The following is a 26,051-nucleotide window of genomic DNA, read 5'->3' on the forward strand; positions in this document are numbered from 1 at the left end:
ACGCCTGGTGGAGGGAAGTTCCAAAAAGGAGGGACGGTAGCATAACGTGGTCGATGCATATATATACGTTTTGATTTTGCTGCACAGCCTTCTGCCAGTAAGGGTGTCCGTGGAGCTGTGACCTCACCGCATGTCAACCCTGTTCGGCTAAGTTATCGAACATGGTGTTCAAAGCCGTTCTTCACACTCTGACAATTGCAGGAGAGCGCGTCCTTATCTTCAGGCGCTTTGCTCTATCCACGTAAAAAGACATACATAGTAACAGAAGCAAGCTCCTCGAAGCAAGCTCCTTGACCCCACGATTCTTTCAGAAGCGATTGCTGAAGCGAGGACAAAACTAGCACCCGGCGAATCGTCTCGGTATCACTCGGTTGCGAAACACTTCGGCTGCGCATATTTCCACCGGAATTCGTCACGACGACATTTGACAGGGATGGTGTCGTATGACTTCTGACAGGCGAGTTCTTTCATTCTTCGACCAAGGGCGGCAAGCTTGATGCTGCTCGTATCCTGATCTTGTCAGTCTGGTCGTGCTGGTTCATGTGGCGTTCAAGTATAGACACGCACCACATCGAGCTGCTTCTATACGGACAAGCACGATTACACTTCAGCAAAACGTTGTGATATCATTGACAGGCAGTCCAACCAGGCACATTGCCATTTCGAGGTCTGCATCTTTGTGTGCGGGGCAACATCGTATCAAAACCATCTCTTGCGTAGCTGGATCCAGCCCAGACTCGCTCGAAGAATAGGGCTTCTGTCGATCAACAGCCGGCTGGGAGCTGGTAATACTGATCACCGCCCCATCCGTCAACATTCTCCCTGTGGTCGCAATCCTCGGCGCCTGGAGGTCCGCACTTGATGTAATACTCGGCGTCCTTGTAGGTGCAGTCGCTGCCTTCACGACAGTGCCAGTCTAGACCGCATTGCCGGTTGTTCGGCGAAAACAGAATGATATCGCGAAGCGGGCGTGATACTGGGCAACCCAGACCGCCAAACATACCACCACAATATTCTTCCTGTACTGTTGCGGTATAGGCTGTGAGGTCCGTCTGATGCCAAACACACATGCTCTCATGATTAGCGCCGTTACAGGAGAAGGTCACTCCGTCAGTATGACTTTCCGTTACGGAGAAGCCCAAACTGGCAAACCAAGCTCCTCCGACGTTGGCGGTCCAATCCGTAGTAACGGAATATCCCTGCGCTACAGAGCAGTCGTGATCAGCGCAAGTCATCTTCGGCGAGACTTGAACGAATTTGTAGTTCTGATGGGGATCCCCGTCGCCCTTAAGAGTGTAGATTTCGTCTTTGCGCTTCTGTAGGGTGTGCTTGACTCCCGTGAAATGACCTGCCGATGAAACGCCGTTACGAATGTCCTGATAGCCTTTAGCATGGCTTGAGCTCAGCTCGGTCCAGTTGACTCTGACTCCGTCGTTGTAGTACATGAAGTTGTCCTTGCCTTTGTAGATGCCGAGGGAAAGGTCCCTCTTGACGACCGGCTCACGCTCAGCTGCAGCAATTGCCACCCAGCATGCAACCATGAGCAGCGACACAAGCCAGGTGAATCTGCCAGCTCGGGTTGCGCTGCTTGAAGGCAGGTGAAGAGGGGTGCAGAACAAGTGTCCGGTCGCGTTTTCGACAACATTCAACCAGCAGTTTGCAGCCGAATCTGCTGTGGGGAAGTAGCCGCACCATTCTTGATGCTTTTCGGTCACGTTATCGCCCAAACATTGTCGAGCAGTCGGAAGGTCGTTGAAGCAGCAGGTCTCCGGACAGCAGTTCTTGGGATCCTGGTTCGTACTTGCTGCTCGAGTCTGAAGCATTTTCAGGCAGAAGAAAGGAGGAAGTGGGCTCGACGCTGAGTTTCTGGATGAAGGCTGGTCCGACAGGCAAGCCAATTGGCTCTCAAGATATATACCACAGGCCGCGTGCAATGCCTCGTAGCAAGTCTTCTTGCGTGCGTTACGAAGTCTTGTTCCCATGACATCTCCTCATCGTTGTCTCTTTGTTGAGATTTCGATTCCACCAAAAGGGGTTACACTTCTGCGCCATCTAAACTTTGTCCGAGCCCTACTTCGCACTTCAATACTCTTGCCTCGGTGGCACCCTGAAGGCTTGTATATTCAAGCGCGAGATCTGAAGTCGAGAGTCTCTGACGCCACAAGTACTGTATACATGAGATGAAGATTCGGATGATGCGATCTGTACTGGCATCCGATTCTCTCGAAGTCTGATGCAAGATTGTGAGGAACAAAATTATGAGATGGATCGACGCCCGACACCTGCTGGTACCACCGGAACGCAATATCGATGCGCAGAGAACAGTCGATTGATGTCCGACGACTCGACGTGTGAGTGTCTTTGCGACAAATGCAGATCGTGAGAAAGGACACACGTGCACAATTAGACGGCGTCGAGAGCTGCACCCCACCGTGGTCGTAGGAGGAGTGGTCAGCTGATGCGAGACGACACAACCTTCGATTCTTCGGTACCACCAGAGCGCAGTGTCGTTGTGGGCGTAACTGAAATCTTCGACCGACGTCCGCACTTCATTTCTCGCCGTCTCGCGACGTATCCTCACAGCATCATCTCAATTCCGATCGTGCCGAAAATCGAGCTCGCCAGACAGTGTCTTCTTTCTTATGCATGCGAGTGGTCGGCATGGTCATTGAGCAAGAGCGTCAAATTGATTCGACTGAGTACAGACTTGGACAGCGCACAGAAGAAGCTGATTTGGTGCTATCTCGACGCCGAAAAGTAGGGTTTCGCTTCCCATGTTTATGCATCGGCAGCGATGGCTGTCGAACTTGTTGAAACATGATTTGGGTTGACAGCGCTGTTGGACGCGCTTGCGGTCTTTTGGGCGGGATACACAGTCTCGCGGATGTGCTTCTTCATGTCGTAGGTGTTCATCTCGTTGACGGTCAACTTGTTCTCCTTTGCCGCAAGGGCGGCATCCGGCGCGCTGAGCGAGGAAAAGCCGATTCGCTCGTTGAGGTTTTCGAGAGCAGCAGCGGATGCCTGTTGAACACGCGTGGCACGCGGTTTACGGATATCCTGGTAGAGCTTGAGACCTGCCTCGACGTTGGTGGTAAAGTTGTACTCTTTGGAAAAGATGACACCGAGGGCGGCCGCGTCCTCGATGGCCTGGCAAGCACCTTGAGACTGGTGAGGCATCATTGGATGAGCAGCATCGCCGAGGATGCAAGTCTGCTTCTTGTACCAGTGCGAGTAAGGCTGATGGACGTACAGTCGCCACGGCTTGCGCTCGACTGAGTTTTGGATGAGCTTGACGCAGAGTGGGTCGAGTCGTGAATAGTCGCCTGCCAAGATTTCCTCGGGTGGCACCTCTTCAAACACGAAACCCTCCGATTGGTGTTTTGTGAGTTCGGTGGGCATGAAGCAGTAGAACGAGACGATGTCACCACCTGCACATGGGCTCATGACGATTTTGTAGTATTGGTTCAGGTCGCCTTTGGGATAGCCGCCCCAGAACTGAATGGCAGGATCGGCAGCCCAAGTGAGACCAAGTCGCTCGACCTCGTCCTTGCTGACGTTGCAACGGTAGCAAGTTTGGGGAGCCGACTTGACGTCTGGAGTGACACCGATGGCTACTCGAGCCTTGGATCGGATACCGTCGGAGCCAACGATAAGGTCGGCGGTGACCTTGTTGCCGTTGCGGAAGGTGATGGTGCCACTCTCTGTGTCGACATCCTCGGCGATGTGGTCCATGACGATCTCGACGGGCGTGCCTTCACCTTGGTCGGCAGTAGCAGTGTCCATGAGCATTTTGTGCATATCCTGACGGTGGAACATGTTGTAGACGTTGCCCCATGTCTTTTCGTAGTCATCGAGATGGTACTGATTGAGGATCTCGCCCGTGTCCCAGTCGCGCATGGTCAACTCCATGAGAATGACCGGTCGACCAGAGGGGACATCGACATTCCAGTCGTGCAGCCATTGTGTACCATTGGCAGCGCAAGAGATGGAGGCGCCCACCTCGACGTCGAAGCCACGTCGCTCATACACGGTGCACTTGTGACCTGCGCGACGGAGGGCAAGCGCGGTGGAGAAGCCGCCGATACCGCCTCCCAGGACGGCGACGTTGAGCTGCTTGAAAGTGGATGAATCGGACATTGCCTATGTGGTCTCGGGAGCGTTGGCGGCGAGCAGCGACAACGGAAGTATCGTTGATGATGATGATGATGACAGGCACGGCAATCGGACGAGCCGCAAGCCTTTATAAGCATTCATGTTATTGTCGGAGGACCCAGCGATGTCGGTGGTTGGCGTCGAGTGAATCAAAAAAGGGGTCCATAGCGGTCAGTGCACACGGACATGGTCCGATAGCAGACGCTGGCTGATGTCTATCGGTCGGCCAGTCGCCGTGTGACATAGAGGAGCGATCCTGGCCTCGAATGTCATTGTGGGAAAGTAGCAGCAGCAGCAGCAGCGCATCGGTTGCGTCCGATTGTCACGCGACGCCAAGCAGGAGAAGGCAATGCGCTCAGTCAAGCCGAGTTTCGATTCGAGCAGATCAATCGCAAGCTCCGATTGTAGGAAAGTTGCAACTGTTGCAAATGCGCTGTGCCTCCGTTGCTCTGATACGGCTGGCGCAGCATCGACCGCGGGCCATGGCCTGGAGGATAAGAAGTGTATTGTGTGTTAGACAGGGTCCAGCTGAGGCACAGATCGCGTCTCGATACGACCGCGGACGGTCTCCGCGAATCTAGTCCGGCTCATTTTATCGCCCACCACCGCCCGAAAATTCGGCCTCGCTTTGCCGTTCGTAGCCTTGTTGCCGCTGTCGAGCAAATTCCGCACCCTGAGACTTTTCCATGGCATCTCGAATCTGGCTGTTCAGACAACTGGTCCGAGAGGTTTTGTCTGGCCCGTGCCTTGTAGCCGTTTCGGACATCGCTGCCGAAAAGCGGTCGTGACCACCTTCGGTCGGCGCAACCGACTTGTCGGTGCGAACTTTGTCCACGCTGAGAAAAGAGGCACTTGGCCTGCTGTCCTTCTTATCGGCTTCCCCGCAAATTGCAGCTTCCTTCCTCCGATCACGCCCTGTCACGCCGCCTCGTCGACAATCACTTGCATTGTGCTGTCACGTTCAACAAATAAAGCTCAGTCGTCCGCGCATTGTCTCCGCCTATATATTCAACACCTTCTCCGGCCACCAGACGCGGACATCGCTCCGCACTTTGCTTTCCTAAGCTTTCCGTCAACCAATGCGCTGACACCATCTCCTCCCTCGGATTCGTTCGGACCACCGTAAGCTGCACCGGATCTGCGGACCCTGCATACCTTCCGAACAGCGTCAGTACCTCGTACACTGGACCCTCCTCGCCTGTCTCGCTGGCTGCAATGCTGCATCTTCCACACCCCTCGACCTGTCCTGATACTCGCGTCGAAACCTCCTGTACGTCATCATGCCGTCGACAGACATGAACAATACCAACGTATCGCCCACCGCACTCACAACTCAAGCCGCAGCTGGCTCCTCCGACGGCCTAGCTGGCGGAAGCAGCAGCGTCAAGAATCTCAGTTGTCTCCAGTGCCGAAAGCGCAAGACACGATGTGACAAAAAGTATCCCTGCTCGCCTTGCGTCATCCGCGGCGATGCTTCGTCGTGTACGCAGGTCCAGCAGACCATCGCTTCCATCACCACCTCGTCCTTCGGCGCTTCCACTTCTCCTACACGCGAGGCGGCGCCTCTGCTACATCGTGCCTCCTTCTCCGATGCTGTAGGCTCCAGCGCAAACCTTTCCAGCGTCGCCACAGCGGCGCATGCACCCTCTTCATCCAGCTCGTCCAAGCTGGAACCGCGGGAATCGCCTTTTGCCACGGATCGCTTCATCGGACAAGACGCCGAACGACTCTATCGTCTCGAAGTCCGCATGGATCGCATGGAACGGCACGTCTTGGGCAATCGCCTCCAACGCAACGACTCTCACTTTACCTCGAACTCCATCTCAGACACAGCCCAGGACGATACCCTGCCGAGTGTAGCGCGCATCGATTCGACTCAAGAGCTTCCCGTCGGTCAAGACATCCAAGATCTCTTCGAGGATGCTGCTATGGGACGCAAGCACAAACTCAAGAGTCTCCCCTTGGGTACGGCAGCCGCCGCTGTTGACACGGAAGCCAAGGACCCGGAGACGGACGAAGAGCAGATGCTCGATCAGCGCTCGCCAGATTCGTCGGTCGACGTCGCTTTTCGGTTTGCTCAGTTTCTTCCACACCAAAGCGCCGTCCTCCTCGAGTTCTACTTTGCCCACGTCGACTGGACCACCCGCGTCTTGCCCTCTGAGAGCTACGACGAGTTCTTGCGCCTCTCCAAGCTGCAGCCAGAACAGATCGCAGCTTTCCCCGTATCGAGTGCCATGGTCTGCTGCTACTTTGTCATCGTTGCGCTCTCCCTTCACTTTGCCGATGCTGCGCTCCTCGAAAAGGTCGGCATCTCGAAAAAAGAGGCTTCTCGCTTGGCCGACACACTATGTACCGGCAGTCAACAGCTGCTGTGGTCGTCCAACTTTCTTCAATCTCAACAGCTCGAGCACCTCGCGTGCATCTGTCTGCTCGGTGTCTACCAGCACAACCGCAAGGAGCAGGCCGAGGGGCAATGGGCGCTCCTCGGCTCTGCCATCAAGGTCGCACAAAACATGGGCCTCGCACGCTTGGACCACGGCAGCGCATCTCGAAAGCCGTTCGGCAGCATGACCAACGAAGCACGTCGCGAGCTCGGCAGACGCATCTGGTGGAACCTCACCTGGCTCGACTGGTCGCACTCTGTCGCTCACTTTGGCGTCTACTCTGTCCATCCTTCGCAGAATCGCACCAATTTGCCCGCCAACGTCGACATCCACAATGACAGCCTTACGCTGCGCTCTCAAGACGTCTATACGCACTCATCGGCCATCACCATGCGCATGCGCTACGTCATCATCTATCGCGAGATCGTCGACCTCTCCAACGAAGGGCCGAAACTCTCGCGCGCTCAGATTCACCGCTTCGTCAGCAAACTCAACGAGGTGCACGACTCGACACCTGCCTGTCTGCGCTACTCGCCCGACCGTACCTTCGACAAGCCGGACCAGGCGATGGAGGCGATCATGCTCGAGCTCATGTACCTCAACCGCATCCTTCGACTGCATCGTGTCCATCAGCTTTCGGGCTTCACGGACGACGAATGGCGCTTCGCACGCAAAGCGTGCCTGTCGTCGGCCAGCTGCATCATCCGGATCCTGTCGCTGCAGCAAGACAGTGCCATCCACAAGTTTTGGCTCGTGAGCTTCTTCCTTCTCGGTGCCTCTATGGCGCTGGTGATGGAGCTCTGCTGTGCGCGTCAAGACGAGCTTGACGCAGCTTCGGTGAGAGCCAGCCTTTCGACAGCGGTATCGCTGCTTTCCAAAGCAGGACCTGGAAGCGAAGCTGCGCGCAACTCGCGACGCATTCTCAAAGAACTGCTGAGCGCCGAGAACAAGATTCGTTCTGCATTCGCTCGTTTGGGTGGACTGGAGAGGATCGCAGAAACGAGACTGGATACGAGCGGTCCAAAGGATGTGTTCCTCGATGTGCTGCAAAAGGTGTTTCACAGCATGTCGCGATGCAAACGCAAGCGCGAAATTGATGATGGTTCCGGTGGTACACAAGCAGCCAAGCGCCGCATCGAAGCAGCAGATTCTGCTCGACAAACGCGTGAATCGACGGCCTCTTCGGTGGGCCGTGGAGATGGAGCGGCTGGGAGCAAGACGCGCGGTGCCAACGGACACGCAAGTGGACACGTGGGCAACGGTACGGCATCTTTCATGGAGGGAGGATACAGCTGGTTGGATCCGAACAACTTTGGTGGTATGACGGCAGATGGTGCGGGCGGGGCGCTGGAGGCATTGTCGGTGGGGGACGGAACGGTAGCGTCGAACGAGAGCGACTGGCAAGGGGATCAGACGCTGTTCCCTTCGTTGGATGGGATACTGTCGGGAGCGCTTTCGATCGATGAGTGGCTCGGCTCGTCGTATCCATTTGATCATCTGTGATGCAGCGGTAGTATGAGCTGTAAAGTGGGAGAGAGATATCTGTATTTTCATACTGTATGCGATTCTGTAATCAATACTGTAGCAATAGCGATGCGATCGTGCACGAGCCTGCTGAATTATTCGTGCTGCGCCTTGCCGTCTTTGATGGCGACGAATTCTTGACCGATGGCAATCTGCAAGGTGGAAGGATCGGTGAAATTGACGGCGTCCGGACCGAGCACAGTGGTGGTCTCTGGATCGTGGAAGAAGGCCTGGGCATCCTCTAGCTTGGCAAAGACAAAGGTGGAACAGCCATCGTAGGGCATGACCTGCATCGGATTCTGAGGGCTGAGAGCGTCCGGACCGAACATGGCCGTGATGGGCTGCTTGGCTTTGTCGGCCATGCAGTGGAATTGCGTGTAGGAGACGCACTTGTGTCGAAGCAGAACGGGAGCGGCCAGAGCGGCGTGGGATTGCGCATAGTATTCGGAGAACTTTTCGTCCGAGATGTCGTGCTTCTTTTTGAGATAGATGGACACTTTGAACAGCTTCTCCCACTTGCCAGGGAGTGCTGACGAGGATGATGTATCAGTTGACATAGTGCGTGATTGTGCGCTTTGAGCTTGTGTGATGGGATGATCAGATGATGGGCTCGAGGTGATGGTGGCAAGAAGCGAAATGGCCCGAGCGTTGCCAAAAAAAGTGGATTAAGCGCTCATTTAAGCGCCTGTGCTGCTCCAGTGCTGATTCGCTGCCGATGCACTGCGGTTGCACCGCGGCTATCTTGCCGTTCTGCCACGGGACGCCACCATCGGAGTTTGGCCGAACCTGCCGAATTGGACAGCTCTCGATCGGAATCATGCTCAAGCTCTGCAATGCTGTTGTTTGCTATGAATACATGCTCTTCTGTCTGCCACTCGATCTCTACAGTTGTGACACTTTGGCAGCTAGCAAGCAAGCAAGCAACAAAATAGATTGCCGTCCTTGGTCCCCCGCGCCACTTCGGCTAGCATCGTATTCTGCATGAGCCTGGCTCGCTAACAAAGCTCGTTCCTCGTCAAACACGGCATCGGCTACCACTTTTCTCCACACTCTGCCCCAACAGGTCGCCGGTCACCACAAGGATCCTGCAATCCTCCTTCTTCTTCTCATCCGCAGATCCATCCGTCGGCGCGCCCATCAGGGTCCGGTCTCATTCTGGTTTCGGCAAAGCGACCCCGCATGCTCTGTTGCTGCACCCCAAGATCTGCTGATCATGCCAAATCGGACGCTTACCCGCTTGCCCGGCCACTTCATCAACTCTGTTTTCCACGGCGTTAACAACGTTACCTGATCTGGCAGTCTTGTCTCCGGTCCGCGAGGTCTGTTCGAGTGCACACTAGCCGTTCCTGTGTTGGCCGTGTCGCTTCGCTTCCCTGATCCCAAAGTCGAACAAGGTGGGGTTGCCGGTGCTCCTCCTCGTCCGAGGTGCACACTTCTACAGGTCCATCATATATATAAGCCAGGAGGCGACCACGCTTGCTTCAATTCGTTGACTTGCCCCTCATCGAATCCGATCCCTACCCACCCGCATCATGCTCACTTCCCTCTCGCTGCTTCAGAGCAGCCTCATCTTGGGGCTCGCCTTGATTTCTTTCTCCTTAGCCTCTCCCATCGCTTCCCAGCCTTTTGCCGACCTCATCCTCAAACGTGAGCAGAGCAACCCCCAGGATGGTCTCACCGTCGACCTCGGTTACTCAAAGTACAAGGGCACCTACAACGACACCACCCACATCAAGTCATGGAAAGGTATTCGCTTCGCAGCCTCTCCTACCGCCGAGCTCCGATGGCAAGCTCCTCAACCTCCCTCCCTCAACCGATCAGAGGTCATCGACGCTAGCCAGTATGCCTCACAATGCCCTCAGATCCCTTTCGGTAACCCCGACTTCCAGATCAGCGCTCAGTATCAAGGCGACATGGAAGACTGCCTCTTCCTTAACGTCTTTGCGCCCGAGAACGCGACCAACTTGCCTGTCATGTTTTGGATCCATGGGTAAGTTCTGTTTCGTTTCACTTGTGATCACACTGAGTGGCGCTGACCATCATCATCTTTTTGCATTTTGCAGTGGAGGATACGGTGCTGGCAATGGACAGTACGACTTCACCCAGCTCATCAACGCAAATGGAAACAACTTTGTCGGTGTCGCCATTCAGTACCGTCTTGGCGCCTTCGGCTTCCTAGCCTCTGATGAGCTCAACCGTCACGGCGTAGTCAACGCTGGCATCAGGGACCAGCACTTTGCCATGCAGTGGGTTCAAGCTTACATCCAGCAGTTTGGTGGTGATCCTCGCAACGTCACCATCGCCGGAGAATCCGCTGGAGGCGGTTCCGTCATGATCCACTCGCTAGCTCAGGGTGGCTCCCTCGGCACCTCTCTCTTCAAGAACGTCATTGCGGCTAGTCCCTACCTGCCCTTCCAGTATGGCTACAAGGACTTCGAGCCTTCCCAGTCCTACTACGCCTTTGCTGCCTCGGCTGGCTGCTTCGACGCCACTGCCTACGGCAACACCAACCAGAGCATCCTCGAATGTCTCGTCAACAAGGATGCCGCCACACTTCAGCTCGCCAACGTCAAGACCGCCGCCAGCGCCTTTTACGGTACCTGGCCCTTCCTCCCCGTCACCGACGGCGCATACATCCTCGACGTTCCTTCACGACAGCTCAACCAGCGTAAGGTCAACGGAAAGCGTCTCCTCGTCGGCAACAATGGCGCCGAAGGTGGTCTCTTTGTTCAGCGAAATATGGACACCGAAGCAAAGGTCAGGAACTGGCTCTCGACGTTGCTCCCGCTCTTGACCAAGGAGGACATCGACAACGTACTCTTCCACTACCCCGTCGACACCAACGTCACCGGCAACTATGCCACCAACGGCGTCGAAATGCCCGATGCCAACAGCGTCTCGCCTGTTGCTCACGGCCAGCAGGCGCGAGCAGACGTGAGTTTCTTTTCTCTCTCCTCTCCCGCTTATGCATCCTTTCTACGTCCGGACGCTGACCTTTTCTTCTGCCTTGCCTGCTTTCCCTTCCTCGAAATGTAGAACATCTACGGAGAGCTCACCTTTGTCTGCCCAAGCTACTGGATGTCGGAAGCTTACTCTGGGTCCGGCCGCGAATCGTACCGCTATCAGTACAGCGTTCCCCCGGCGCTCCATGGCAACGACGTCTCCCAGTACTTTGGCCCCGGCACCAACGTCACCTCGCCCGACTTTGTCAAGGCTTTCATGAACATCTACGGCAACTTTGTCACCAAGGACAACCCATCCATCGACGCTCAGCTCGTCTACGGTGCCAGCAGTGACGCTGACAAGTCGCAGCCCAACGCAGCTGGGAACTGGCCCGAGTACTCGATCAACACTCCGTACCAGATCAACCTCAACCAGACCGGTGGCACTCCTAGCACCATGCCCAATCTCGGTGCCGAAGTCACCATCTTGACCGGCTCCAGCCTGCGTAACGACTTCTCCAAGGTCAACGCCTACACCTGGGAAGGTGGACGAGGTCGCAGGTGCGAGTTCTGGAGATCCATCGCCAGCATTCTGCCATCCTAAAAGAGAAGCTCAGTTCCAAACTTAACACGATCAGTGCGGCCCTCATTGCTTGCTCTCCTCGCTGCACATCGTGCAGTACACTTTCTATTGCAATCAAAGCTCGGCCATGCTTGATGCATTGCAGAGACGACGTCGCGTGATCGGTCGAGTCTTGAGATGAGGGTGTCTGTCACATGAATGAAGAAACGTACGTGAGTTTGCAAGAAACCGTTGGGTTGGGTTGGGCGAACTCGCTGAGCACGGGCGGTTCGAATTCTCAACTGGCACACACGAGCCGTTTGCGAAATGTACGTCAATCGGCTGTGATCTTCGTTAAAGGGCCATTTCACACCTTCACAAACGATCACAAAAAAGCCGGATATCTGCATAAGAAAGAGAAGTGATGAAATTCTGCCAATCAAAAGGTTACACACGACAAAAGCGCAAGATAATCGCCAAGATCCTCAAAATCCTGCACCTCCGCACTAATTGTGGTAAAATATCAGTGTTTTGTGCTTGTCAATGTCAATCTACCGCACCTGACGGCTCTGTAGTCTTTTTCTTAGCCCATGCGTATATTGCTTCAGCGGTCAAAAGTCATTATCAAAAATAGACTGAGAGAACTAAGACGAGATGATGTCCAGTAAAAGCTTTGCAACAAAATGTTCGAATCTTCTGTCTCTTCTTGGCCTTGGAACGTGGCGATCCTAATTTCTGATGAGGCGGATCACGGCAAATGCATCATGGAAGTTTGTTAAAATCGATTTTATTGTTCAGTTACTGTGTCAAATTTGTTGGCCCGCTTTTGCTTAAAGGATTTTGTCGTCTATTCACAGCCAGATTGTGCTCGGGTTGCCTGCAGCAGATCATCCAGACAATTTATATAATGCTACGAAAAATCAAATATGGCATCTTAAGCTAATTCATACCTTTTGCCGAACATTGAACTTTCTTCCACCTCGATTTTTACACGCGGCTGTATGAACTCAATGTAATTAATGAAAAAGTATAGCGACAAACTTGCGCAATTGAGGCCGATATCGATGACACGAACAGTATCCGATTTTGTCGAAGGAGTTCCTCTGCGTAACATCTTGTGATAATAACGAGCGATATGGACAATCCTTGATGGAAAGTCGCGACTGGATTAACAAAATATACTATCATCCTTTTTTGTTCTCATATTCCAACGAGTATTCGCACGAAGGTCTCACATGTAAACGAAGAAGAAGACAGTTTACATAGTTTGCTGAGAGACAAAATTAAATTTTGCGAGGCAAGCAGTGGCTCAGCCTCAAACGCACAAGAAAGAGAAGGTTGCATGAGCGCCGCCAAGGTGAGCTGTGACTGCGGATTCCCAGACGCTGGCCGTCATTCCACAACTCATTAACGCCGGGTGACAGCAGCTCATGGCATGGAAGCAGGGCTCGTACAGAGATTAGGTGCAGGTTCAACTTCGACTGGCAGCCCCGATCGATCAGCGTTTGCAAGATTGCCACCACAAAAGCCACGATGAAGAGGTCCGAACGCTGTACTGAAGCTGCAAGAAGATGCGATGATCTGTGCGGTCAAGAATGTAAGCGGCTCGCTTGGAGCGTGGTGTCCAGTGGACTGGCAAGGTCTCTTAGGCGACGAGCTCAAGACGACATTACTGAAAGCGGTCATGTGGCAACCGGACGCCGAGCTGTCAAATTCTCATGCTCCCAATTGTCACAGATGCCGCATCGGCGATCAGCATCACATACTGTACGGCAGTCAAGTAGGTGCATGTGATGATTATAGCTGGCGCGTGGGTCTATGTCAGAAGGAAAGTGTACAGAGTGGGTCCACGATGAAAGGGTATCATTGCCGAGCAATATCACGATTCTATTTGGCTGCAGCGGCTCTCTTGACATCTGGCTCTTTTGATGGAGGGGCTTTTTGAAGATAGGAGCGCATAAAGAAGTTGAAGAAGAGGGCGAGGAGCGGCTGTTGCGACAGGGAGCGAAAGATTAAGCAGGCCGTAAGCAATTGTCGTTTTGCTTTGTGAGTACATGAGAGTAGCGGTCATGTTGAGGTACTTACGAACATGTACATGGTGTTGACGTGGAGCGCAATCTCTGCACCAGTGGTCTGCATGCAAGTGGAAGGGTCTGACGAAGCGGCGCGAGCGAGAGCGTGAGTGAGGAGGGATTGGTCGCCGGCACCACTCGACTGATACCAGGATGACACCTTGTGAGCCTTGTACCCTTTGACGACCTGAGCCGGGTTGAAACTAGTGAGGAGGTAGAGGTTGGTGAGGAATGTTCCAGAAGCGATCTGTGCGATCTGCATTGTGGTGAGATTGCGCTTGACGGCGCGAGGGAACGGCCATCGCATTGCGGCGCAGAAGTAGTAGGTGTACATCCAGGTGTGGACGAAGCTGTTGAAGACGCAGAACACCCAGACTGGCTGGCTCTGATATCGGTATGCGACCCACATGCAGATGATGGCACCGGCATGGTGGTACGACTGCAAATTCGAGACTCGCTTTCCCTTAAGGAGCAGAATAACCGAGTCGACGACCTCGTAGTACTTGCTGAGGTAGAAGAGGTAGGCGTAAACACCGAGCTCTGGGAAGTTGGTGGGCATGGAGCAGAGTGCCAACTTGACACCTTGGAAACCCGCGGCGCTCCAGCCCTGGAGGAAGAAGTCGACGACGAGGGGGAACATCCTCGCCCACGTCCAGCCGCTGTACACAGCGAGCGCTGCATTATGCGTGAGGATCAAGAATCGGAGCAGCATGGGTGCTAGGCCCGAGCCTTTGGTGAAGTCTTTGCTGCCATTCTTCTTGACGATTCCGTTTGCGGCATGAGCGACGATGTAGTAGACGAGGGAGAAACCAAGCGGCAGCCATGGACTGAGGCTCTTGTCGAAGGTTGCGGGAGAAACGAGCCTGGTGAAGAGCTTGTGATGCTTCGGGTATTCGGGGTAGGGTGCGGACAAGGTGTCCCACGCGGTCGATCCACGGAAGGAAGGGTCCAACGGGTAGGGTTTGGCCTTGAGGCCGAAGAAGGTCGACATTTTTGAGTCGGCGGTGGGGTGATGATGATGATGATGATGGTGGTGGTGGTGTGTATCGGAGCAAGGCCGAAGTGGAAAGGCGAGTGTCGGTCTCGTTGGGCAAGAGGGATTCACGTTTCTATTCTTGTTGATTCTTCCTGATTGACACGCCACTTTTCTCCGCGGATACGCGTCTGACAAAAGGAGTCGGAGCAGATGCCGATGAGCTGCAATTTTAGCTCATCACCCGCACTTTCACACAGCACGCATCGCATTGCCGTGTCGGAAGATTCCGTTGCTGGGAATCACCTTGGTGATATCACATTACCCTTTTCGCCGTTCAAACGCTCAGATATCGATAAAGGCGACGGCGTTTTGGTTATGGATGCATTTGACTGAGCGTATTTCACAGCTTCGACTTGGTAAGCCCTTCGGGGCGATCGGGACCATCCACCGCATCGCTTCGGTACAGCTCGATCCGTTTGTTGGCGTCGCTGATACCCAACTCGAGCAAGATGTCATCGGTGTGTTCACCAGGCGTGAGCAGCATCTCGGCTCCTTCGCTCTCCCACTCACCACCCGCGCTTCCCGAAGGTGGGTTGGCAGGCGTTCGCGACAACCTCGGCGCAGGTGATGGGATGACCGGGTTGCCGTCCGACACGCTCTCTGCTGATGCTGCTGGCAACACGCCGGAAAGCGCCGCTTCATCTCGAGTAAGGACGGGTACAGTGCAGGCATCGGTGCGGATAAAGTGTCGTTCCCACTCGGATCGAGGAAGCTGCGCAAAGCACGCACTGAAGTATCGCTGCAAGTCTGGCCATGTATCCCGGTCGTGCTGCGTGCTGGGCGAAGGGTGTTGGGTGCCTGCAGGTGCTTGCGGCAGCACCTTGCGAAGGATGTCCAGCAGTAGCTTGTAGAACTGGGGCTCGATGGCGCCGACGCTCATGTAACCGCCGTCTTTGCATGCATATACACCGTACCAGGGTGCGCCGCCATCCAGCGTGTTCTGACCGCGTGTATCGTCCGTACCGTCGCTGTGAATTGCACCCCAGCTTGGATGCGAAAGGTAACTCGAAAGCAGCACGAACGACGACACGTATCGAGCACCCGTCACCATGTCCGCCTCGACAATCTGTCCTTGCGACGAACGACTCCGCTCCACCAACGCCAGCAAGATGCCCAGCAGGCAGATCATCGATCCGCCCGCAAAGTCTCCCAGCAGATTCGACGGAGGCTGTGGCTTTCCTCCCGCGTTGCCCAGCATCGAGAGCACTCCGCTCAGCGCAATGTAGTTGATGTCGTGTCCCGCCATGTTGGCGTACGGTCCCGTGCGCTGGAATCCCGTCAGGCGAGCAAAGACCAGCCCCTTCTTGATCTCCTTGTCAAAGTCTTGCGGTCCCAGTCCGAGCCTTTCCAGCACGCCGGGACGGAAAGGGTCGATGACAATGTCGGCAGATCGAACCAGCTGTGCGATCAGTGCATTTCCGTCAGCGCTCTTTGGCGAGACCGCGAACGAGCGTTTGCCACGGCACAGGCTGTCCGGGTTGAGACCTGTGCCTGTCTTGTCGATTCGAATCACATCCGCTCCGAAGTCTGCCAGCACCATTCCTACGAACGGACCAGGCGCCAATCCGGAGAATTCTACCACCTTGATCCCAGCCAGGGGAAGGTTCGAATCAGCACCTTTGCCGCCAATGGAAGACATTTTGAGGCTGTTCACGTTCTTGACGTGATGAGAGAAGCGTAGATGGTGATGGCTACTAGCAAAGGGCTACAACAGCTGGTCCTTCTACAAAGTCAAAGCGTGCACGATGCGGGGTCGGCTCTGCAATTTCACCGGTCTCTTGCTCGGCCCGTCGCGAGGAATTTAGCGAGCTATACCTGCCAACCTCGCCCAACACACCCCACGCTCTTTTCACATCTTCCCTCGATTGGACCCTGAATCCATTCATTCATTTCAGTCTCGAGTTCACGTAGGCAAGCACTCGCTCGGACAACGACCAACATCAACGAGAAAAGACTGAATGGAATTACGATCGACACTCCCAAATTCTACTGGCTGTACAACGCTTTCTGCTCCTTCTCAAACTGGCCATAGTCAATCACTCTGCCTTCCTTCCTTGATGTCTCGGACGCGAAGACCATCAAGTGACTTCTGAGCACGTCCTCCGGCGTCACTCCCAGGTGTCTCGCATCCTTCTCAGCGACCGCCTTCACAAACGCCCTCGCCAGTCCCAAATCTCCACCGCCGTGACCACCACCTTCGTGTTGTGGCGTCACCGTCCTCTTTTCCTGCGTCGAAAAGTCAAACACGCTGAACGTCTCCATGTTGCCGATCAGCTCGCCGCGTGTGCCGTGGATGCGTGTCGATCGGTTGCACACCACTTCCGAGAACGCCACCATGGTGATGTTGGCCGTAGCGCCCGACTCGAACTCGATGTTGACCACTTGGTTGTCCACCACATCGTTCTGTCCATTGTACACGCACAGCCCGTACGGTCCTTCGGCGATCGCCTTGCCCACGTTCTCAATGTCGACCACGTCGGTGATATGTTGTGCCCACTGTACGTCGGAATAGGGAGAGGGTCAGCATTTGTGTACGTAGAGCGACCAGACTGAGACGACCAACTTACGCGTTCCGGATCCGGAGCGTCGCTCATCACCGGCTCGAGATAGATCTTCTTGGCGCTGTACGGGCACTTTCTCTCGTATGCACAGTCGGTGCACCTCTTGGCGTCTCCAGCCTCCTTCGGCTTCTTGCTCGGCTTGAAGTGGGCCAGCGAGCCGAACGATGAGACCCGTGTGGGAACATCCTTGCCCATGTAGTACGAGAGGATGTCGAGATCGTGGCAACACTTGGCCATCAGGGAGAAACTCGTCGTCGCTTCGTTCTTCCAGTTGCCTCGCACGTACGAGTGCGCAAAGTGCTGCCATCCGACGGGCTCGATGTGCTGAATGTTGATAATCTCGCCGAGCACGCCCGAGTCGATCACCTCCTTGACTGCGCGGTTGTACGGCGAGTATCGCATCACTGGTTTCGATGATTGCCGCGAGACAGCAAGGAAGGTACACATCAGCATGAAGGGTCATAATGGTGCGCATGAGAGGGCAAAGAGCACGTACCGTGACCAATTCCGAAGATGAGATCCGTGTCGCGGACGTTGTTGACCATGGTCACACAGTCCTTGATCGAGTTTGCCATGGGTCTGCATTCGGTGCAATCAAAGATCCCGATCGAATTCGTCAGTGCCCTTCCGCATAGCAGGTTTCCTTGCTGGTGTGGTCAACTCACTTTTCGCAGAGGATGTGGTATCCGAGCGGTGCAAACACGCTCACCACCTCGGCGTGCGTGTCGTCCATTGTGCAAATGGCTACTGCGTCGCAAACCTTGCCGGCTTCCGAGAAGCTCTTCCATCCGTCGTACTGGTTCTCTTTCGGCACACTGTCACAAAGCAAGAGAAGGCAACGCGGTGAGTAGGGCTTCCACCTCGTACAGCTCCGAGGCTGACGCTGTACTTACTCGTGGATCTTGCTCATCTTCTCACGTCGGAACTTCCACGGATCCGCAACGGCAACGACCTTGCATAGGTCCGGGTATTTTGCCGCATACCTGCCACAATTCAAGCACCAGAACGCGATCGTCAGCCACACCATTGCATGTTTGAACCTAAGGGTCTTGTCAATCCAAACTTACGCAGCATAAGCACTTCCACGCTGACCAGCGCCGATGATGGCGAGCGTCACGGGCCGGCTGGTTTCTCCGATCGACATGTCTATTGTGCTTGCGGTCTTGATGGCGGATGCCAATGGTGTCTGTCTGGATGGTGGTCACGATGATAGCGTTTCGTTGATGTTTGTACCGTCAAGGCTTTTTATTGCGAGAGCACCGACAAGACGGGCAAGGGACCAAGGGTCGCATCCAAAGCTCGGCGACTTGTGCGGAGAGGGAATACAAACACTCGCTGGGATAGGGTCCTTCGCAACCTGCAGCTGTTGAACATGATTAGAAATAGCCAGACTCACACGGAAACCTGCAACACCTCGCGGCGATAGCAGGGTCACCGCTCACCGAGCTCGGTCCGACGTCGCCGACGCTTTTGCTCGGCGCCGTTGCCTCCGTCTGGCATCCCCTCAACCATTCTCTCTGCCTTCCCTCAATGACTCCTTCGTGCATCGTCCGCGCTCCCTTATCTTGCACTGGAACAGCTCGCGTGGTATACTTTTAAGCAAAGTATCGTGCTCCAGCTATCTGAGACACAGTCCTACCCCGCAATTTGAGGTTTGGGTCGCCGCGCCAACACCGATAACCGCCATTCTCAAAAGACCCACCTTTACCTGCTTCACTATCCATCGACACCCAGTGCTCGATTCCCGTACGCTCAAGCTGTAACCTCTAACCTTGCAGGCGGGAACCGGACCGGAACGTCCAGTCATCTTAAAGACACTCTGATCTCCACACAACCATCTCGAGCAGATCAAGAGCCGCCAGTTCGAATTGCCATCACATGACACCACCGTGCCGCGCCCACGTCTGACACTGGCTGAGCGTATCCAGCAGCGGCGTGGCGGGGTGTTGGATCGCATCCTGCGAGCCTTGTTGCTGCTGGTGCTGCCAAGTCGTGCTGCCGCCGTTCGCACCTGCAGCTGCGCCGTTCTGATCGGCGATTCCACCTCCATTGCTCGCAGTACCATGCCTGTGATCTCGACTGTCTGTGCCTCTCATCGAAAGGTCGTCAGTCGGAGACCAGCCCGCGCCTCCACTGCCACCGTTGAGACCACCGCCAGCACGACGATCCGATCCGTGGCTGAGAACCATATTCGCATGCCCGATGTGCTTCGAGTAAACATCCAAAAACACATTGATCAACTCAACGCTCCTCGTCCGGTCCCTCGGCAAGAGTCGTTCCGGGTACTCGGCGAGCACGTTCATCAAGAACAGCACCGATCTCGTCAACGCCCAGTGGAACCACAGTGGCAAGACGAGCACGTTGAGCGAGACCTCGTTCCAGTTCCTACCGTTGGCACTGCCGTCGACGTGAGCGCTGCCGTTGATGGTGGGGATGCAGATGAGCTCGAGCGAGCGTAGGGCTCCTTCGACGCCTCTGGTGAGGCATTCGCGGAGCGTCCTGCTTCGGAGCGATTGCAAGTCCGCTTCTGAGGATGTCTTTTCTTTGCCTCCTCGCGACGAGGTGGAGATCTGACCGAGACTTCCGTCCCACAGCGTAGAGTCCAAAAAGTCGCATCCGATGGAGGCGATCAGCACTCTGGCTAGGAAGAGATCCAGGTAGAGCATGCTCTCCGACTCTCCGATCGCATCGGCTTCCAACCTGCCCGCCATCTCTTCCTGGCACGAGTCCAGCTCTTCAAACGCTCCCAGCACCGCCTGCAAACAATACGCTGCATCCATCGCTGCACCCATCCTACCAGTCTGCGCCGCTGCAGCATCCCCCACCACCGTCGATCCGTCGCGACACGATTGACACCCCCTCGACGGGCTCTCGTTCGACCCCGCAGTCGCCCTATCCCCCTTGCCCCAATCCACCGACCCACTCCCCGCTACATGGTACGCCTTGCTCAAGATCCACGCGATCCTCGAATGGATGATCAACACGCGATCTCTCAACGTCGTCCTCTGCGAAAGACCCTTGGAGTACTGCAACGAATCGCATACCGCATGCGGCGACGACATGCCCGCGATCGACGGTGTCCCCTCCATGCACGCCTGGTGGATCTCTGTGATGTAGGCGCTCAACCAGACGCGCAGAAGATCCTGCTTGCCCAGATCCCTCGGCGGTGGGAGGATGCTCATGATCTCACCCATGGTCATCATCGCCGGATGCTGCTGTTGACGCAGGAACTTGGCGGACCACCATCGAGCCAGACGCGACGCCATCCATGCGCGTTTCCCGCCGAACCACGAGGCGAAGAGACTCGCACCGACGATCTCCTCCACGCCGATACCGAGTTCCGGATCGAGCTCCTTCTCGAAATGCAGATTGGACTGGAGATGCGAGGACCGATAGGCCGAGGACGAGAAGAGCGTCTCGTACACGTCCGAGCACGGAAAGCTAGGGTCGTCGGTCTGAAGCCGTGCGATGAGGTCGTTCTTGAGCGGTGCGTGGAGCCGGTTGAGTTGGGCATGGTGGAGCGAAGCGACGCAGACGACCGAGGTGAGGATCATGGGCGACATGATGGCGTCGGGTCGATACGTGGGGAAGCCGAAGCTGTACTGGTCGAGGTACTCTGCAAAGAAGCGGAAGAGCACCACGGCGTCCGAGGGGGAAACGAGTTCCTGTTTGATCACGTTGGGTCTGGGATCTTTGCTCCCCACATCGGACGTAGCCATGCGGTAGAGGTTGGGGAAGACGCGTTCGCCGGCGCGCGAAACCTCCTTCTTGCGATCCAGCACGCTCATCCTCAGCTTTTGGATCGCCGACAAGGGTCGTGACGCCTGGTCGTTCTCGTCGTCGGTATGGAAGGCGCCACGCTCGCCGTTGGCCGCAACGCCATCGTCATCCGGCAAAGCGTGGTCTTCCTGCAGCGACGCGCTAGCATTTGAAATCATGTGACCACCAGCGGAACTCGCGGCGTCAACGACGCTCATCCTCGTTCTAGGCGATGCGCCGTATCCTGCGCTGCTGGTCGAAGCAACGAGCGATCCGAGCAGTCCGGTGCTGCTGCTGTCTGTATGCGCTTGATGGTGGGACTGGTGCTGGGCGTCGCGCGGCGAAAAGTGCGTGGTGGACGGATAGCTCGAGGCAGGGTTGCTGTTGACATCGGCGTAAATGGGGCTCCCCGCTGTATGAGCATGGCTAGCGTATTCAACGCTCGGGCCGTCGTTCGAGGTCCTCTGATCGTTGGCGATGGTCGTGCGTCTTCGCTTCTTCGATCCACCATCGTGATCGGTCCTCGCCGCCCCGAGCGATTCACGCGACCTAGGCAGGCCGCTCCTCCTGCTCCCGTGACCATCCAAGGCCGAAGCACCGTCTCCCATCTGCTTTTCTAGGAAAGTCTGCAACGAACCTTCGAGAGCAGCCAGCTGATGTTGAACCCTCATCTGCCAACTGAGCGGCTCCTTCTTGCCCTGCAGCTCGCAACTCACGCCGAGACGAAGACACCTCCGACAGCTTGCAGCGTTGTCCTCAAACACGCATTTCACCTTGCTCTGACGGCATCGAAAGCAGGTCTGTGTGCGCTTGGGTTTGTCCTGATCGTCCTCGTGGCTCTTTTCGGGTGAAGAGGGTGCGTTGGAACCTGACGTGGAGTGTGTTGTGACCGAGGTGGCCGGCGGTGCTGATGTCGACGCCGCTGAGTGCGACGTGCTTGTAGACATGATTGCGAGGGTGTTGCGGTCAATTCGGTTGCTAAGGAGCAAGGGTGATGGTGAGGAAGGACACCATGCATGAAACAGAAGAAGGACGATAGCGCCACGATTCCCGCAAGGGTCCACTTGGCCCGAAGCGTGGAAAGCAAGGCAGGGAGATAGCAAGGCCAAGTCGGACGGGATTGGACGACGGCTGTTGCTCGGCGACCTACACGAGAAAAGGACCGAGCAAGGCTTCACCAAGAACAAGACTCGGTTGTTGCACAGGCAACAGTAAAGCGGACGCTCTGATTGGTCCCCCCACACTGATTTCGCAAGCGTCGAGGGGCCAGAGGCTGAAAGAGGGAAAGAGAGATAAGTTGGCAGTCCGCTCAACCCTTTTGCTTGATATCTTTCCCTTTCGCTTTCCTGCAAGAGCCGCTCGGCTATAAGAATTCTCACCAAGATGCAGTCCCATCCATGTGGCACCGTCGTACGGGAGCCGAGAAGCCCGCACATTTGGCTCAACGTCATCGTCATCTTACCACCCTGGCCCCCTTGACACCGAACAACGGCAATGCAATGCTATTCCCGTACACGCTTCTACGCTTTACATTACCGGCTCTAGACACCTTCTGACGTGGGCTCGACATGCTTGCCATGATGGATCTCATCTATGAGGAACGTACAGAGAGAAGGCTGAATGAGTATGACGAGGGAGTGGCAGACTGGTCCAGGTTCTCTTATGTCCGGGTGCGTAGCGAAACACCACTCTCTCTGAGAGAGGGAGAGAGAGAGTGACCGAGCTCGGTCCGCGCGTATAAAGCACGCAGTGTCGTGTGCACCGCATGCCGGGACCAATTCTCCATCCCTCACCAATACAGATCTGCAAAGCGTGCAGCTTCACAATATGACGCCCCATCCGAATCAGCCAGCATCCATCTCCGCAGCGGACAAGTCTTCTCCCATCTACCCACTGACCATTGCCAACGATGGCTTCTCCGGTGTAGGTGAAGAAAAACGAGCTTCGGCAACCTGTTTCTGCGGTCAGGTGCAGTTATCCTTCGTACGTCTCTGCTCCCCTCTTTCCATAACGATATCTCTCATATCGTTGAGTTGAGAACTCAAAGTGTTTACTCTGTGTGTTTCTTGAATGCAGCCCACGGTGGGAAAAGGATTCCGCGGCACCTTCCTGTGTCACTGCGCCGACTGTCGAACCATCACCGCCGCCGCCTTTGCCAACAACTTTACCGTCAAACTCTCCCACATTCAAGACGTCCGTGGCCAGTCCAGTCTCAAGCAGTACGGTCAATCCACCACGATCGCCTCGGGAAACTCGATGACCAACTCCTTCTGCTCCAACTGTGGTACCCTCATGTACAGGGTCTCCAGTGGAATGCCCAATTTGGCTTTCATGAGGGTCGGTACCGTAGACGACTTTGCTCTCCACGATACAATTCTCAAGCCCCAGATCGAGATCTTTGCAAAGGACAGACTGGGTTGGCTGAAACCGTTGGAAGGCGTTGCGCAGTCGGAAGCTCAGCCTGCCAAGTTGTAAGTTGTGCAAATCTTGTTTTGTGATCTTGCAGCGCGCGTGTGCGTCAGAGTAGAGGCGTGTCATCATGGGTATCCGTATCGTAATTGCATCTAGTAAAGGCCGTGACAGGAAGAGATACACTCGTACAATAGTAACAGAAAACACGACAGCTCGTCTGGAGAAGGTATGGGAGCAGCGGACGGGAGAGCAGCTCGACGGCAAGCGAATGCGAGACAACGCATGCCATGCAGTCAAAGCCGATGCGAGACGCTTGGACGAGATAGCATGCAAACGCGCGCAGCTGGACTGCATCGGACGCCTCTTGTCCGCTTTCAGTGAAGCTGGATCACTTGGGCAGAGCAGCCACCGCGACTTCGTCATCGCTCGCGCCCTTTTCGGACACACTCGATTTCTCCACGTCGGCCGAAGCCACGTCTTGCTCGATGGTCTGGAACTGGTCGATCGCGGTGCTCGCGAACTTGCGTGCAGGAACTTTGGCCGCGAACAGAACTTCGAGCTCTCCGTATGTCCTGCAAGATTTGAGGCGGAACGTGAAATGGGTGTGAAAAGTTTCAAGGGAAATTTCAGGAACAGAGCGGGAGGAAGAAGTGTCAGTTTGGCGCGTCCAGGTCATGGCGTTGTGCAGAAGAGACCCTTGCAAGTTTGTCAAGGGTCTTCTTGTTGAGTTTCGTTTGTGTACGTACCTGTTGGCCAGCTCGGGCAGGCGGAAGTAAGTCCAGACGATGGAAATCGCACATGTACCAGCCCAGAAGAGACCGGTCTTGGCCTGAAGATTCCAGGCGTCCGAGTTGAGCATGTAAGCCTGGAGGATGTTGGCGACGATGAGCCCAATGTTGTACGTGTTGCAAGCGAGCACGATCGTCTTGCTCCTTAGCCTGGTCGATGAGACCTCGGCGATGATGGCAAAGCAAATCGGGCCGACGGTGAGATCGTAGACGAAGGTGCAGATCAACAGCATGGCGCCGATAGCCCACGAAACCGCCGTCGTCTGGCCGACAAAGCCCAAGATACCAGTGACGAGCATGGTGGCGAACATGACCAACTGACCCCACAAGTACATCTGTCGACGGCCAACACGGTTGACCAAGAACCAAGAGCTGATGGTACCCAGGGCTCCGAGAGCGTACATGCCCATCGACATGTTGAAGGCGTTGATGGTCGAAAGTCCTGCTTGGCTGAAGAAGTAGGTCGAGTAACCTTGGAGCGGCGCACCAGAGGTGATCTGGATGAGCCATGCCCAGCATGCGATCTCGGTACGGCGAAGGTCGACACCTTTAAAGCAGTCGATGTAGCGGTTCTTCTTCTCGACCGCCTGGTCATTCTCGTTGATCTGCTCCAGAGCCTCGGTATACTGAATCATGGCTTGGTAATCCTTCACAAGCTCTTCGGCTTCAGGAGCCGACAACCCTTGCTTGCTGAGGATGCGGTCGAGCGACTTGTATGCCTGTTCGTCCTTGCCATGTCGTGTGAGCCACCATGGGGACTCCGGAGCAAAGATGCACGTGATGAAGACGGGGAAAGGCCAGAAGAACTGGAGTGCGTAGGGGATCTTCCACGCCCAGACATCGGATCGCACGACGGTGGCTCGCAGCACACCTGCCGCCAGAAGCTGACCGAACACCCAGCACAGGTTGACGTAGGTGGTCAACAGGGGTCGAAGAGAGACTGGGCAGATCTCGGAGGCGTAGGCTGAAGCAAGAGACTGGAATCCACCCCAAGGGATACCCATGAGGATCTGACCGGCGAGGAAGATGGGAAGACTGGTCGCGAAGAAGGGGATGAAGACGAACGACAGCATGAGAACGGTGCTGATCATCATGAGTCGAAGGTGACCGATTCGTTCGGCGACACTACCGGCGAGCTGCAAGCCGATGATGCCGCCAATCCAGGCACCGTTGGTCAAGCCTTGTTGCCATGGCGCAGAGATCTCGCAGTCTTGCGAGCCATCGTCTGCCAACTTGCAGGTTCCGAACTTTGCCGTGAAGGCAGGCTGTGCGAAGAAGGAGGAGAGAATACTACTATCATAGCCTATTTGTACGATGGCCAATGAGAAGAGAACAGACCAGACGACAGACTTGGGCCATCGTCGGAAAGTCTCTCGAAGGGTAGAGGAGGTCTGCCACTTGGTGCTGCGAGCACTTCGCTTGACGACCTCGTCGTAACGGTCGCCGAACTTCTGGATGAGCTTGTCTCGAGTATCGGCATCCAGGCGAGCCACGTCGTTGTTGTCGACCAACATGGTGATGGATGTCGGTCAATTGGCTAGATGGACGAGGAGGGGCAGGAGGAGGAGACGATAGGACGGGACGCCGAGATTGTTAGTGGGCGAAGGCGTACAAGATCTCGCGGAGGAATGTGTGGACTGGAAGTGAAGTAAGTGAGGGTCTTGATGTGAGGGGGAGAACATGAACGATGTGGTGTGAGGAGGAGAAGGTGTTGCTTTTATCTGAGTTGCGACCTATGCTATAGCTACGCTTGCAATCACGTTGCATCTCTGCTCGTGCGCCGCGGTGCCTGATTCAGTGCGTGTTCACTCGCATCTCAGCTGCATCGTCCGCACTGTCACATGCTGCACTTCACTTTG

The 26,051-nt window shown here is 55.4% G+C and overlaps 13 protein-coding genes across 13 annotated transcripts; 3 read left to right on the forward strand and 10 right to left on the reverse strand.

Annotated features, from left to right (window-relative positions):
* Positions 1 to 764: 764 nt before the first annotated feature.
* Positions 765 to 1,823, reverse strand: PHSY_001952 (hypothetical protein; the record flags this gene model as incomplete). Its single annotated transcript, XM_012332578.1, has 1 exon — positions 765 to 1,823. The coding sequence occupies one exon, from the start codon at positions 1,821 to 1,823 to the stop codon at positions 765 to 767; it is 1,059 nt and encodes a 352-aa protein (XP_012187968.1).
* A 635-nt stretch (positions 1,824 to 2,458) lies between these two features.
* PHSY_001953 (hypothetical protein) lies at positions 2,459 to 2,761 on the forward strand (the record flags this gene model as incomplete). Its single annotated transcript, XM_012332579.1, has 1 exon — positions 2,459 to 2,761. One exon carries the CDS (start codon positions 2,459 to 2,461, stop codon positions 2,759 to 2,761), a length of 303 nt encoding a protein of 100 aa, XP_012187969.1.
* A 17-nt stretch (positions 2,762 to 2,778) lies between these two features.
* PHSY_001954 (salicylate hydroxylase) lies at positions 2,779 to 4,137 on the reverse strand (the record flags this gene model as incomplete). Its single annotated transcript, XM_012332580.1, has 1 exon — positions 2,779 to 4,137. One exon carries the CDS (start codon positions 4,135 to 4,137, stop codon positions 2,779 to 2,781), a length of 1,359 nt encoding a protein of 452 aa, XP_012187970.1.
* A 607-nt stretch (positions 4,138 to 4,744) lies between these two features.
* Positions 4,745 to 5,376, reverse strand: PHSY_001955 (hypothetical protein; the record flags this gene model as incomplete). Its single annotated transcript, XM_012332581.1, has 2 exons — positions 4,745 to 5,104; positions 5,308 to 5,376. 2 exons carry the CDS (start codon positions 5,374 to 5,376, stop codon positions 4,745 to 4,747), a joined length of 429 nt encoding a protein of 142 aa, XP_012187971.1.
* Positions 5,377 to 5,447: 71 nt separating this feature from the next.
* Positions 5,448 to 8,039, forward strand: PHSY_001956 (C6 transcription factor; the record flags this gene model as incomplete). The annotated part of the gene is made up of 1 exon (XM_012332582.1): positions 5,448 to 8,039. The coding sequence occupies one exon, from the start codon at positions 5,448 to 5,450 to the stop codon at positions 8,037 to 8,039; it is 2,592 nt and encodes an 863-aa protein (XP_012187972.1).
* A 116-nt stretch (positions 8,040 to 8,155) lies between these two features.
* PHSY_001957 (hypothetical protein) lies at positions 8,156 to 8,617 on the reverse strand (the record flags this gene model as incomplete). The annotated part of the gene is made up of 1 exon (XM_012332583.1): positions 8,156 to 8,617. One exon carries the CDS (start codon positions 8,615 to 8,617, stop codon positions 8,156 to 8,158), a length of 462 nt encoding a protein of 153 aa, XP_012187973.1.
* Positions 8,618 to 9,592: 975 nt separating this feature from the next.
* Positions 9,593 to 11,606, forward strand: PHSY_001958 (carboxylesterase; the record flags this gene model as incomplete). Its single annotated transcript, XM_012332584.1, has 3 exons — positions 9,593 to 10,050; positions 10,124 to 10,994; positions 11,097 to 11,606. 3 exons carry the CDS (start codon positions 9,593 to 9,595, stop codon positions 11,604 to 11,606), a joined length of 1,839 nt encoding a protein of 612 aa, XP_012187974.1.
* Positions 11,607 to 13,451: 1,845 nt separating this feature from the next.
* PHSY_001959 (likely fatty acid elongase) lies at positions 13,452 to 14,627 on the reverse strand (the record flags this gene model as incomplete). Its single annotated transcript, XM_012332585.1, has 2 exons — positions 13,452 to 13,553; positions 13,650 to 14,627. 2 exons carry the CDS (start codon positions 14,625 to 14,627, stop codon positions 13,452 to 13,454), a joined length of 1,080 nt encoding a protein of 359 aa, XP_012187975.1.
* A 385-nt stretch (positions 14,628 to 15,012) lies between these two features.
* PHSY_001960 (hypothetical protein) lies at positions 15,013 to 16,311 on the reverse strand (the record flags this gene model as incomplete). The annotated part of the gene is made up of 1 exon (XM_012332586.1): positions 15,013 to 16,311. One exon carries the CDS (start codon positions 16,309 to 16,311, stop codon positions 15,013 to 15,015), a length of 1,299 nt encoding a protein of 432 aa, XP_012187976.1.
* Positions 16,312 to 16,658: 347 nt separating this feature from the next.
* On the reverse strand, positions 16,659 to 18,377 carry PHSY_001961 (NAD binding oxidoreductase; the record flags this gene model as incomplete). The annotated part of the gene is made up of 6 exons (XM_012332587.1): positions 16,659 to 17,168; positions 17,240 to 17,637; positions 17,730 to 17,812; positions 17,899 to 18,048; positions 18,127 to 18,216; positions 18,301 to 18,377. 6 exons carry the CDS (start codon positions 18,375 to 18,377, stop codon positions 16,659 to 16,661), a joined length of 1,308 nt encoding a protein of 435 aa, XP_012187977.1.
* Positions 18,378 to 19,107: 730 nt separating this feature from the next.
* Positions 19,108 to 21,939, reverse strand: PHSY_001962 (potential transcription factor; the record flags this gene model as incomplete). Its single annotated transcript, XM_012332588.1, has 1 exon — positions 19,108 to 21,939. The coding sequence occupies one exon, from the start codon at positions 21,937 to 21,939 to the stop codon at positions 19,108 to 19,110; it is 2,832 nt and encodes a 943-aa protein (XP_012187978.1).
* Positions 21,940 to 22,966: 1,027 nt separating this feature from the next.
* Positions 22,967 to 23,758, reverse strand: PHSY_001963 (hypothetical protein; the record flags this gene model as incomplete). The annotated part of the gene is made up of 1 exon (XM_012332589.1): positions 22,967 to 23,758. One exon carries the CDS (start codon positions 23,756 to 23,758, stop codon positions 22,967 to 22,969), a length of 792 nt encoding a protein of 263 aa, XP_012187979.1.
* Positions 23,759 to 23,792: 34 nt separating this feature from the next.
* On the reverse strand, positions 23,793 to 25,706 carry PHSY_001964 (hypothetical protein; the record flags this gene model as incomplete). The annotated part of the gene is made up of 1 exon (XM_012332590.1): positions 23,793 to 25,706. The coding sequence occupies one exon, from the start codon at positions 25,704 to 25,706 to the stop codon at positions 23,793 to 23,795; it is 1,914 nt and encodes a 637-aa protein (XP_012187980.1).
* Between the last annotated feature and the right edge of the window lie 345 nt (positions 25,707 to 26,051).

Source organism: Pseudozyma hubeiensis, assembly GCF_000403515.1.
Source record: "Pseudozyma hubeiensis SY62 DNA, scaffold: PHS21, whole genome shotgun sequence".
Classification (NCBI taxonomy): domain Eukaryota; kingdom Fungi; phylum Basidiomycota; class Ustilaginomycetes; order Ustilaginales; family Ustilaginaceae; genus Pseudozyma; species Pseudozyma hubeiensis.